Below are 13612 nucleotides of genomic sequence, written 5' to 3' on the forward strand. Positions count from 1 at the left end.
TCGGTCCGTCACTCAATTATGTCCGTCGGGGAACTAGATATTTTAAATGGTTCGGCTCGCAAAAACGGAATTAAAATAAAACAAAATAAAATAAAATAATATCCTGCGCCCAATAATTCGGTACAGGGTCGTGCCGAACCGAAAGTCGCGTACCGAACGGTTCGACACAAATACATGTACCGTTACGGCCCTACTATTTAAGGAAGTCTTACCTTTAGTTAACACTTACATATTAGACATGATCAATATATCTCTATTAACAGGTTATGTACCACAGTCCTTTAAGGTAGCTGTAATTAAACCTCTTCTAAAAAAGTCCACCCAGGATCCAGAGGTGTTGGCCAACTATAGACCAATATCTAATCTTCTCTTTCTTTCAAAAATCCTTGAAAAAGTAGTCGCAGACCAGCTGTGTGACTTTCTCCATGATAACTTATTTGAAGAATTTCAGTCAGGATTTAGAGTGTATCATAGCACAAAGACAGCACTAGTAAGAATTACAAATGATCTTCTGATTGCCTCAGACACAAGGACTCGTCTCTGTACTTGTTTTATTAGATCTCAGTGCGGCATTTGACACAATTGACCATCAAATTCTACTACAGAGACTGGGACATTTAATTGGCCTCAAAGGTTCTGTAATAAGCTGGTTTAAATCTTATTTATCGATCGATTTCAGTTCATTCACATTCACGATTAATCATCTTTACATACTAAAGTCTGTTTTAGAGTTCCACAAGGTTCTGTGCTCGGACCAATTCTTTTCACTTTATATATGCTTCCCTTAGGTAACATCATTAGAAATCACTCCGTAAATTTCCATTGTTAGGCAGATGATACATAATTGCATTTATCGACAAAGCCAGTAGAAACAGATCAATCAACTAAACTTCAAAAATGCCTTAAAGATATAAAAACCTGGATGAGCTCCAATTTCCTGATGTTAAATTCAGACAAAACTGAAGTTATTGTTCTCGGCCCCAAACACCTCAGAAACTCTTTATCTGATGATATAGATTACTGTAATTCCCTATTATCAGGTAGCTCTAATAAGTCTTTGAAAACTCTCCAGCTATTCCAGAACGCGGCAGCATGTGTACTGACAGGAACGAGATCACATTTCTCCTGTTTTAGCTTCTTGGCACTGGCTCCCTGTAAAATCCAGAATTTAATGTAGTGCCATATTATCCCACCAGAACACTGCACTCTGAGAATACAGGGTTACTTGTGGTTCCTTAAGTCTCCAAAAGTATAACAGGAGCCAGAGCCTTCAGCTATCAGGCTCCTCTCCTGTGGAATCATCTTCCTGTTTCGGTTCGGGAGGCAGACACCATCTCTGCATTTAAGACTAGACTTAAGACTCCTCTTTGATAAAGCTTATAATTAGGGTTTGGCTCAGGCTTGTCTTGGACCAGCCCCTAGTTAGGCTGACATAGGCCTAGTCTGCCGGGGGACCTCCTATAATACACCTCCTATATTACACCGAGCATCTTCTCTCCTTCTCTCTCTCACCTTTGCTAACATTCATGTCCTGTTACTGCATCTCGCTAACCTGGCTCTATTGCATGTCACTAACTCGGCTTGTTCTCCGGAGTCTTTGCGCTCCACTTTCTGGCAGGTTACCTCATATCGCAGCTGTGCCTGGATCGTGTGACGTGGTTGTGCTGCTGCAGTGGTCCTGACTGATGTCTCCTGCTGCTGCTGTTATTATTAGTCATACTTCCACTGTTATTATACACATAAGATTATTGTCACACACATATATATATATATATTGGGGGCGGCAGTAGCTCAGTCCATAGGGACTTGGGTTGGGAACCGGAGGGTCGCCTGTTCAAGTCCCCGTCTGGACCAAAATATGGAGCGTGGACTGGTAGCGGGAGAGGTGCCAGTTCACCTCCTGGGCACTGCCGAGGTGCCCCTGAGCAAGGCACCGAACCCCCCAACCGCTCAGAGCGTCTGTCACAGGCAGCCCACTCTGACATCTCTCCACTTAGTGCATGTATAGGTCCAGGTGTGTGTTCGGACCTGTGTGTAATTGACAGAGTGAAAAATTGAATTTCCCCTTACAACATATTGTACCACAATAGCCACTATCATTATTATTATTATTATTATGATTACTATTCAATTCAATTCAATTCAAGACCTTTATTTGTCCCCGAGGGGCAATTGATTCTGCCGCAGTACCTTTATTTGTCCCCGAGGGGCAATTGATTCTGCCGCAGTATTATTATTATTATTATTATTATTATCATATTATTACTTAAATTAATGTTATTGTAAGCTACTGTAAAGGTGTTTTTTGGGGGAGTTTTTCCTTATTCGCTGCGAGGGTCCAAAGGACAGAGGGATGTTGTNGTCTCATCTTGTCATATGGATTACTGTGAATTTATTATGTTGATCTGTTCTGTACGACATCTATTGCACGTCTGTCCGTCCTGGATGAGGGATCCCTCCACAGTTGCTCTTCCTGAGGTTTCTACCATTTTTTTTTCCCCATTAAAAGGTGTTTTTTGGGGGAGTTTTTCCTTATTCGCTGCGAGGGTCCAAAGGACAGAGGGATGTTGTGTGATGTAAAGCCCTGTGAGGCAAATTGTGATTTGTGATATTGGGCTTTATAAATAAAATTGATTGATTGATTGATTGATTGATTGATTGATTGAAAATGAAACTTTAAGAGTCAAAACTAAAGTAATTTAAAACTAAAAATGAAATCAAAAATTAATATATCCTACGCTATAAGCACTGAAAGTAGCTAAACTGTACTAAGAAAGGTTGAACTTTCAATACAAGTGTAAGTGCTGAAAGAAGGTGAAGTGTAGGTAAAAGTGTGAGCACTGAAATGAGGTGAAGAGTAGGTTGAAGTGGGTTTAAGTGTAAGTGTTGACAGGTGGTAAATTGTAGAGTAAAGTGTAAGCACTGCAAGGAGTTGAAGTGTAGGTTAAAGTGTAAGTGCTGAAAGTAGGTGAACAGGAGGTTAAAGTGTAAGTGCTGAAAGTAGGTGAACAGGAGGTTAAAGTGTAAGCGCTGAAAAAAGGTGACGTGGAGGTTAAAGTGTACGTGCTGAAAGGAGGTTAAGTGGAGGTTACAGTGTAAGTGCTTAAGGAGTTGACTCGGTCAACGGTTGAAGTTTTCTGCATATTCTGATTTGGTTACCTGTATGAAGTCTTTCCAGACTCTGTCAGCATTTCAGGTGTGAAACTTAACGTGTCCTAAATTTCAAAAAGGAACAAAAAGACTTTATTAGAACTCGCTGAGACGTTGCATTTTTTACTATGCATCTTTCACTTTATGGTTCTTTGTCAAAATGACTCAGCTATTGTTATTTAGTGAAATGATCCTGCACAAGTGAAGCTTGCAGGACTCTGTTGGACATCAGCTGGTGGTTTCATAAATGAGAAAGCGGAAATAAGTTTGCAGGACTTTCCAATGAACGGGGAAGGAGTAGAGAGTGAGAGGAAAAGGATAATGAAGAGAAGGAATATTAAACCCTGGAGGGGGTAAATCTAAGAAACCCCAGTCTGTTCGGGTTAGGGGTAGGGTTAGGGTGAAAAACTGACATTTGTGTTCAGATCCTCTTCACACACAAGCTGCTGCTGCTTCAACCTCTCTGGATCATCAGGACACAGCTGATCCTCTTCATTCACACTCTCCTCTCTTATGACCTCAGACGCATCGAGGTTTGTCTTTGACATGGAGGGCTCTGCTGGATGATAAGAGTGGGGAGATGGACACAAGACACACAGCACCTGTCAAACTGACTTTTGGACTTCCTGGTGACCAAACATTTGTAAACCTGTAACAGCAATTCTCCCAGTTCAAGGCGACCAGAGCTCTTTGTAGCATGTCTTTGTCCCCATGTTTCCTGATGTTATCAACAGGGGTTAAAGCAAGAAAAAATGTTGTGCCTGAAATGTGGAGCACGGAAGATTTGTGTGCCTGAAATCTGAAATCCTTTCCAGAGCGGGGGGCTTGGTGTTGCGGTCACAAAATTAAGAAATAGATATGTATGTGTTGCAAAGGAACGTGTTTATTATCAAAACGAACAAAAAGATTATAGCTTTAGTAGTTACTTTTCAGATTAAACTTTTATAGAATAATGAGTTTATAAATAAAGATTAAACCTTCAGTGGTTACCAGACTTTTTGACTTATACCTCCTACATCTCTTTTTTGCCTTGGTGCTATTTATTTTTAGAAGCTAAATCATTATTTATTTTTAGAAGCTAAATCATTTAGGCTGTTTGCAAAATTGTATCGCGCTTGATGTGAATTAAGCAGGCAGTTACGTCGAAATTTCGCCTCTGGGCAAGCATGTCATCATTGAAATGGATCATATAATGTTGTGGTGGTGACTTTAAAACTTCAGCATAGAGGACTTTTATTGCATCTTTCATTTCTGTCTGGTTTCTGTTACCTTACCTTCAAAGTTACCGCTGTCTTACTTGAGCCTCTCCCGCTCCGTCTGTGCTCTGTGTCTCAATGTGACATGATGTGAAAGCATGCACAGGTGTCAGTGTTGATTGGCTATCACTTGTGCCATGTAACCAAGGAGGGGGCTGTAGGCAGGACATTGTTACAAAGCCCAGTGCAGTGGGGACTGCAGGCAGGGAGGGAGACGGCTGTATCAGAGCCAAAGGTGCGAGTTTTAAAATACATTTATTTGATCGGTTATTGATGAAAAAACGTCCGATGCCAATTATGGTAAACAGTAGGTTGTGTTTACTCGGACACTGTGCGCCTAAATCATTTTCCCGGTTCGCACATATATATATTTTTAGCGGCAAATGCGAGTGAAATGCTCGCACTGCAGAGCACTTATGCCCGTGCCGGACAGAAACTTCACCACGCCGGAAATCCAGTGCTATGCCGGAGAACTTTAACCCTTGTATCAAATAATAAACAAACCCTCCAGTTAAGTCAAAATGTAGAAAAAGTTTACATCATGTTTACATTAAGACCAAGTCTAAAGGGGGTCGATACAAAATTAAGATGGAGGTTCAAGACATTGTTGCAACAAGACATCATCTTTCCAACATGCAAACCAGAACACAACAAGGCCAAAGAACTTGCTGTGGTTACTGGGATTAACCAGCACCACAAAGCACACAGCAGAAAATCTTCCAGTGATGCTCCTGCTTTAATAACAGTTTATGTTTCTTTAAGGCATTTCAGTGGGCTTTTACTCACCTCCATCATGTCTGACAGGTGTAGGTGAGCAGGGTTCAAGTAATTTCTCCAAATCACTCATCTGGACTACAGTCAGTGTGACTGCACTGTAAACAACATTTAACGGTGAAGAATCAACACGTATATACACTGATGCATTTCACACACACTTATGTCAAGGAATTGGCCATTTAAAGCAAATATACACACATATTAGTCAGAAAAGGCTCTGCTGTTTGAAGGAGTTCTCAATGAATCTGAGCAGTGATGAGGAGAACCAATCCCCTCTTAATGAACATACATGAACATTCAATCTTAAATCAACAAGACTAAGAACTTGGTGTGAGCGCATCAGAGTCAGAGTAATTAGTGAGAAGTGTCAGGTTATATTGGAGACACTATGAATATTATTGGTTGTTACTTGTCAGCTAGTAACCAAGAAGCTGATGGATGAGCAACTGATGCTCAGCCTGAATGAACTAAGTTCTGCAATCTCCTCTCACACCTTTAACTCTTACTTAAAGGGAAATTTCCGTTTATTTCAACCTGTCTCCTATCATCCTAAATTTGTTTAAAGTGACTAGTGACATAAAAATAATAGTTAGCATGTTAGCCGTTAGCCTAGATACAGCCGGGGCACATAGTAGCATCAGACCTGTTAAAACGTAAGTGAACGGGCAACCTTCAAGTGCAAAGTTAGTCCACTAAACAAGCTTTTTTTCCACAAAGACCGCCTCATATCATTAGGATAAACGTCAGAGAACATATAGAAAACGACATGTAAACATGTTGTCTTACCTTACCGGTGTGGTGCCATGTTTGTTTACCATTTAGCTCTGCTTTCCAAAGCGAGAACAAGCAGCGATCTCATACTGTACCTGAAATCTCGCGAGAACAAGCAGCAACAGCTGGAAGGCAGAACNACTTACGTTTTAACAGGTCTGATGCTACTATGCGCCCCGGCTGTATCTAGGCTAACGGCTAACATGCTAACTATTATTTTATGTCACTAGTCACTTTAAACAAATTTAGGACAATAGGAGACAGGTTGAAATAAACCGAAATTTCCCTTTAAGCAAAGTATATCTGTACCTAAAGATACTCTCTAATTGGATGCTAACTGTATCCAACTGTACTATCCAATATACCACCTGAGAACAACAAATAGGCTCATCAAACTGACTCCAACATGTACGAACCTCAGAGTTTCCAGTCTGTAGTGTGGACTCTTCACAAGATCAGACAGCAGCTTCACTCCTGTGTCCTGCAGGTAATTGTAAGTCAGCTCCAGCTCTCTCAGATGGGATGGGTTGGACTTCAGAGCTGAGATCAGACAAACACAGCTGATCTCTGACAAGCGGCAATGACTCAGTCTGAATAAAGAATAAATGATAAAGATAAGAATCCATTTATAATCTAATGAGATGTGTGTGTGTGTGTGTGTGTGTGTGTGTGTGTGTGTGTGTTTGTGTGTGTGTGTGTTGTGAACTGCTGTGTTTGAGAAAAATTCAATAGATGCACTGTTAAGTAAAAAAGAAACAACTCTTTTGTGACTGGAAACTAAATTTAGTACAAGAATACTGAAATTATGAACAACGCCAAATACAAAACTTTATAACACAACTTACATCTAGCAAGTTATATCCATACATAAATTAGGTTCAATTCTTAATTAAACATATAAGATCTAATAATAGTAACAGAAAGACACTGAACTGACTTTAGAGTCTCCAGTCGACACTTTGGACTCTCCAATCCAACAGCCAGCATCTTCACCCCTGAATCCTGCAACATGTTGTCACTCAGGTCCAGTTCTCTCAGCTGGGAAGAGTTGGACTTTAGAGCTGAGGCTAGAGACTCACAGCTGATCTCTGTTAAACTGCACTCACTCAATCTGAATAAAGAATAAAGTATGTAACTTGAGACAACATTGTTTCTGCTTAAAATCATATTTTTTTATGTGTTCAGAGAGAGCAGTTTAGAAAATGGAAACTCCAAACAGCTGAACTCAACAGGATGCAGGTTAAAAACGGTAAAATACAAAAAATGAAATAGAGCTCTCATTAATATTAATGATATGGTGCTGATGAGTGTAGGGTTTTATTTTTCATATTAGGGTTTTAAATCTACCTCTACATTGCTCTCCCACATTGACATGAATTTGAGATGGTGGTTTTCCCTTCTAAATATCAGCCTGATGTCTGCAGTTCAATGTCACTACAACTCTCACATCATAATACCTTAGCACAAAAGTAAAAAATAGTGTCTGACCTCAGAGTCTTCAGTCTACAGTGTGGACTCTCCAGAAAATCACGCAGCAGCATCACTCCTGAATCCTGCAGGTCATTTTCACTCAGGTCCAGCTCTGTCATATGCAAGGGGTTGGACTTCAGAGCTGAGGCCAGAGAAACACAGCTGACCTCTGACAAACTGCAGTGGCACAATCTAAATAAAGAAATAAATGATGAAGAAAAATATCCACTAATCCAATCAGATGTTTTCAGGTTTTAAATGTGTATCTCAATATTACTATGTCCTAATCAATGAGCTTTTCCCTAAAATGACGTCATCATAATGTCAACCTTCTACAGACATCATCCAAATGTCACCACAGCATTCATACACCTATTCATGTCAACACAGATTAAAAACACGCTGCTGATCTCAGTCAAGTCTGTTATTAGAGGATCAATACTATATTGATTCTCAGAATTCTTCTATATGTGTGTGTGAGATGGTGGTGGTGGTGGTGATGGTGGTGTGTGTGTGTGGGGGGGGTGTTCTGAATGATCAATAACAATAATCTGACATTTTCTGTGAAAACATTAAAATAACAGTGAGTAAATTTAATCAAGTTTAAACACATCTGAGTTCAGAGGATCCTCTGTATACAGAAACATACTGTTCTTAACAGTGGATATTTTCTACACTTTCTTTAATTTTGCACTCCACTCCCATTTTGTTACCCTGGAAATCCAGAGTTCTCACAAGAGCACAATTTGGATTTACTCAGCGAGTCACTCTGGCAATCAGTAATGATGCTCATTATCTATGCCCATGAAACTGAGCTGCACCAATCACATTGGTGTATCTGATATAGACGGGCCAGAGGCGAGCTAAACAGATGGCGACAGCGAAGTCCGGAATCAGTCAGTAAACATTGCAAGATGGCTATGGATGAACACCAGTTGTTTGAAACGGCTTTGGCCGTTTCAATGAACGAGTTAGACTTGGCTTTTTCTCTAAAAGAGGAACAGAAGACGGCGCTCGAGTCTTTCGTATGCAATAAGGACGTTTTTGCTGTTTTGCCGACCGGATACGGCAAGAGTCTAATCTACCAGTTAGCTCCGCTGGTAGCTAAGCGTATACATCACCCCGTATATTGTTCTGATTGGTCGTAGTGTTATCCAATTGCGTGTAGTGATATTTACAAATGCATGCTTGGTGCCGCCCCTCGAGTTGGGCCATTTTCATTACTTATGACCCTAAATCTTTCTAGATTTGGGTCTGGATTTCCAGGCTACCATTTTGTAGCAAAAACGCCTACAATGACATACCCAAATTGAAATGATTGTAGCTTCTGTACTGCTTTGACTACATGCATGCATGAGGTCTTGCCAGAAAGAAAACTCCCTGAAGTTTCTTGTGAAAGTCACTCTAGGTGATACAGAGACAGAGTAATGGGCCTTTGAAATCAGTAAAAAATTGAAGATTTTGGTCCGCCTAAAATAAAAAAAAAAATGTTTTTCAGGATGAATAACTATCTGTGATTTCATCTGTGGAGATAAAGACAGTATGGGGCTGTAGGCACACTATCAATGAACACTTGTTTCAAATTTGAAGAAGAAAGCACAAAGTATGACCATTTTACAGTGTTTTTTCCATGAAAAGACCCAGGTAGAGCTCAAAAAGATAAGTCGGTCTCTTGGCTTCAAAAGAGTACTGTCAGTGATCAAACAACACTAAGCCAGCTTCTAACATTGTACCACATTGAAATCAGGCGTGATTGTGATAGCCAATGTTTTTTGACACAGAAACACCACAAAACATCACCAGAATAAAGCCACACATGAAACATGAAAGTTATGACCCCACTTTCTAGACGCCAAAAAAAAAACGCGAAAAACGGTATGACATGACTTGTCACCGCTCATCGCGATTTTGGACTGTGTGTGTTTNCCACAAAACATCACCAGAATAAAGCCACACATGAAACATGAAAGTTATGACCCCACTTTCTAGACGCCAAAAACAGTGGTAGGAGTGAGACTCTTACCTTTTATAAAACAGCTGTCCATGCTAACAGCCGCTCATGAGGTCGTGTGTAATCCTGTAACTTTTTCCGTCGAAAAACGGTATGACATGACTTGTCACCGCTCATCGCGATTTTGGACTGTGTGTGTTTAGGCTGGTCTTGTGCAAAATACATAAGAAATAAAAGAACAACAATGTCATTTTTGAAAAATCAGGAGCTTCCTGAATCCAGCAATACCAAATATGGCATGGTTTGCTGACGTAGCACGCCTGGGAGATACCATTAACAGAGGAGGAGGGAAGCGAGGACGTCGGCATCCTTGCGGAGTTAGTGAGGTTAAGAAAGTGTTTAAAAACACCAGAGACATTTTGTTCTTAACATGTAACAGTATCTTTGGTCCTTACAGAGACTAAACCCCTAAACAGGAGGACTGAATGGGTTCAGGACTTGGAATGTACTTTTGAAGACAGTAAAAGTGAATCAATATGTGAGAAAGCACTATCCTTCTCATAAAACAGCCACCATCAGCTTTTAGAGTTCAACATTATCCACAAAACCTACTTGACACCAGAAAGACTCCATAGGATCAATGAATCCATTTTATATCTTTGCCCACAATATAAGACAGGTAACTTTATTCACATGTTCTGGAGATGTCATAAATTAAGACTTAATGGGGATCAATATTGGGGAATCATTGGAATAAATGTATTCATTGCTTTGTGATGGAACAATGCAGATCCTCCCCCTATCTCCATGTGGCTTTAAGAAATGTCCTCTTAGATGACATCAGAAAAAAAATATTCTCACTCACAAAAGAAAACCACATCTCTGATAAATGCTTGTCTGGATTTGGGAGCAACATGGGAAATACTTTATAGTCTGTTGTAGGTTGATGACGAGATATGTTTGACTTATGCACACATGCATCTGTGTAGACATGTGGAGTTGAATCTCCATGTACTAATGTGGGTTAACTTTGTGTTTATTTCACAAAATGTTCCCCTCTTCCCTTGTTTCTTCTTTTTCTCTTCCCCTCTGACTCTATTGTTTTTGTTATGGAAGGGGTTTCTCAAAACTGCTTTATTTGAGAAAAAAAATCAATAAATAAACTATAAAAAAGAGACAAGCTTTTTGTGACAGCATACTAAATTTATACAATAAAAATAAAAATATGAACAAAAGGGAATGTACAACTTTATGGAAGTAAGTTATGTTTGTACACAAACTTGATTCAATTGTTAACTAAACTTAGCAGATCCACAATAGTAACAGATAATCAGTAAACTGACCTTAGAGTCTCCAGTCTACAGTGTGGACTCTTCAAAAAATCACACAGCAGCTTCACTCCTGAATCCTGCAGGTTATTGTGACTCAGGTCTAGGTCTGTCAGATGTGAGGGGTTGGACTTCAGTGCAGACGCCAGAGAAACACAGCTGATCTCTGACAAACTGCAGTCCATCAATCTGAATACAGAATAAATGATGTTACTTAAGAAGACAATGTTCCTGCTTGAAATCTTTCAGTGTTTTATCATTTCAGTCAATTGCAGAGTTCAGAGCTTAAAGCCCCTACAAGGAACTTTCATTTTGAGTTGATTTTGGCGACCCTGTGGACAAAAGCGGTAGTGTTTTGCCGGAATGAAGCCTACATTTCCCATGAGCTCTAGCGCGTATTGTCATAAAGACGCTTACCTGGCTCGCGCATGTGTTTGTTTTGGGGATGAATGAAACAACAAGACGGGAAAACTTTGCCCCCGCTCCTATCGGGGATCCCAGCTCACCTCTGCCATGCCCCGGCTCCACCTCTCCAGCGTAAGCGCCACCGCTGCCGGGGTAAACGCAGCAGTCGGCTGGTAAGGCTGAAGGCCTATTTGGCGAGCACTTCCACGGCTTCTTGGACTGAGTATGGAGCGGTGCCTCGCCTCTTTATTTCTCGGCACTCGCTGGACCCTGTCGACGCCTGGCTGGTACCTGTCGTCGGCCCGGATGAGGTGTTCCAGCCCCGCGGCCCCTGCTCTCCTCGTCCCCGCTGGCGCGGGGTGAATCTGCGCAACCTGCGGCCTCTGTGTGTGGCTCCCCGGACAGCTAACGCCGTGGACCCGCCGGCTCCTGCCAGGATTGGGCTGGTAAATGCTAGATCGCTAGCGAACAAAACATTTATCCTGAAGGATTTCCTGACTTCCCGAGGATTGGATTTTCTCTGTGTGACTGAGACATGGCTGACTGTTGGTGAGTCCAGTGCTTTCACAGAACTTTTACTCAATGATTGCTGCTATTTTAACTTCCCGCGGACGTCGGGTTGAGGAGGAGGAATAGCGGCTATTTATAAGAGTCACTATAAATGTAAGCAACTAGGTAAGATGACGTGTGCCATCTGAGTGCCGTAAATCGTTTCGTCCTGGAAGTGACCTGGGGCGAAAATGAAAACTCCTAACAGCTAACCTCAACAAGATACAGATAAAAAAAAAAACTGTAAAATCTGGGGCACCCAGTAGCTCAGTGGGTAAAGCAGGGGTCCCATGTACAAGGGCAATGTCCTTGCCACAGCAGTCACAGGTTTAATTCCAGCTTGCGGCCCTTTGCTGCATGTCATCTCTCTCTCTCCTCATTTTCACGCTTCAATACTGTGCTACCCGATGAAGGCAAAAGCCAAATAAGAATCTTAAAACAAATATTGTTAAATCTGTAGCTCAACATTGCTCTGCTGCATTGACATAAATAAGAGGTGTTTATCAAATGTAATAAATTTACAATAATTACACACTATAAGATGTGATTTGATTTTGTGAAATGTGGGATTTTGACAGGTTAAACAGGATCAACTCATTTAAAGGCCAGTTTATTATGATACATGAAGTAAGTGACAGTTGTCACTAACATCCTGATGTTTCAGATGTGAGTATTCAAATTGAGAAAATATGGCTATCCTCACTTGGAGACTAATTATGAAAACCAACTCTTTGGGGGAAACATCTATAATCAGCACCCTATAGGCCTACCACCTACAGGGATAGGCATCGGGACCAGGTGCATTGTGTGACAGGTGGTAGTTAGGGGTGGGGACTCAGGCATTCATAAGAGTCCTTGGTACCAGAACACCCTAGGCCAAAGACTGATGATCGCCTTTGAGGTCATATCATCAGATCCGTGACTGTATGTCTAGGACACTCTGGTGAAGAGAGAAGCAGAACTGTCAATTGATCACCACCTGGTGGTGAGTTGGTTCAGATAGCAGGGGAGGCTGCTGGACAGACCTGGTAAGCCCAAGTATGTAGTGAGGGTGAACTTGGAATGCTGAGCCCCCAGTCAACAAGGTCTTCAACTTCCACAGCTGGAAAAAGTCTTTGTGCATCCTGGGGGAGGTTGGGGACATAGAATCTGAGTAAGCCATGTTCAAAGCCTCCATTGTGGAGGAGGGTGCTAAAAGTTGTGGTCAGACAGCTATCGGTGCCTGTCGTGGCAGCAACATATGAACCCACTGGTGGACACCAGCAGCGAAGGACGCCGTCAGGCTTAAGAAGGAGGCCTTTCAGGCTTGGTTGGCCCAGAGGTCTCCTGAAGCAGCAGACTGGTACCAGTAGGCCTGAAGGTCTGCAGCTGTGGCAGTCACCAAAGCAAAAGCCCAGGTGTGGGAGGAGCTCAGGGAGGCTTTGGAGGAAGACTTTCTGTCCTTGTATAACCAATGTGAAAGCTGTGTCTGCATACTTGGCAAAAAGTCAAACACATTTCCAGTGGGTATTGGCCTCCACCAGGGTTGTCTCTTGTCACCGATTACATTTGTGATATTCATGGACAGGATCTCAAGGTACAGCTGGGGGAAGGTGGTTTGGCATCCCATCTGCAGTGATGTGGGCGCTGCACAGGATAGATATGGTGAAGAGGGAGCTGAGCCAAAAGGCAAAGCTCTCAATTTACTGGTTCATCTGTTTCCTAACCCACACCTATGATCATGAGCTTTGGGCAGTGACCAAAAGAATAGGATCGCAGATGCAAGTGGCTGAAATGAGTTTCCTCCATAAGGTGGCTGGGCTCAGCCTTAGAGATGGGTGTGGAGGTCAGACGTCCATTCTGGATGTCACTAACTCGGCTTCTTCTCCGGAGCCTTTGTGCTCCACTGTCTCTCAGATTAACTCATATCGCAGCGGTGCCTGGACAGCGTGACGTGTGTGGTTGTGCTGCTGCCG

At 41.8% G+C, this 13612-nt stretch overlaps 1 protein-coding gene across 1 annotated transcript in view; it reads right to left on the reverse strand.

Moving 5' to 3' along the window:
- Window positions 1-13612, reverse strand: part of LOC126397625 (NACHT, LRR and PYD domains-containing protein 3-like) — a 40490-nt gene that overhangs the window by 15833 nt on the left and 11045 nt on the right. The window contains exons 8-14 of the mRNA XM_050056536.1: window positions 10719-10892; window positions 7443-7616; window positions 6892-7065; window positions 6371-6544; window positions 5193-5278; window positions 3564-3709; window positions 3160-3215 (exon numbers count right to left, since the gene is read on the reverse strand). Of these exons, the coding sequence (XP_049912493.1) occupies window positions 3160-3215; window positions 3564-3709; window positions 5193-5278; window positions 6371-6544; window positions 6892-7065; window positions 7443-7616; window positions 10719-10892 (984 nt within the window). The remainder of the gene's footprint in view (window positions 1-3159; window positions 3216-3563; window positions 3710-5192; window positions 5279-6370; window positions 6545-6891; window positions 7066-7442; window positions 7617-10718; window positions 10893-13612) is intronic.

Source organism: Epinephelus moara, chromosome 11, assembly GCF_006386435.1.
Source record: "Epinephelus moara isolate mb chromosome 11, YSFRI_EMoa_1.0, whole genome shotgun sequence".
In the NCBI taxonomy this organism is placed as follows: domain Eukaryota; kingdom Metazoa; phylum Chordata; class Actinopteri; order Perciformes; family Serranidae; genus Epinephelus; species Epinephelus moara.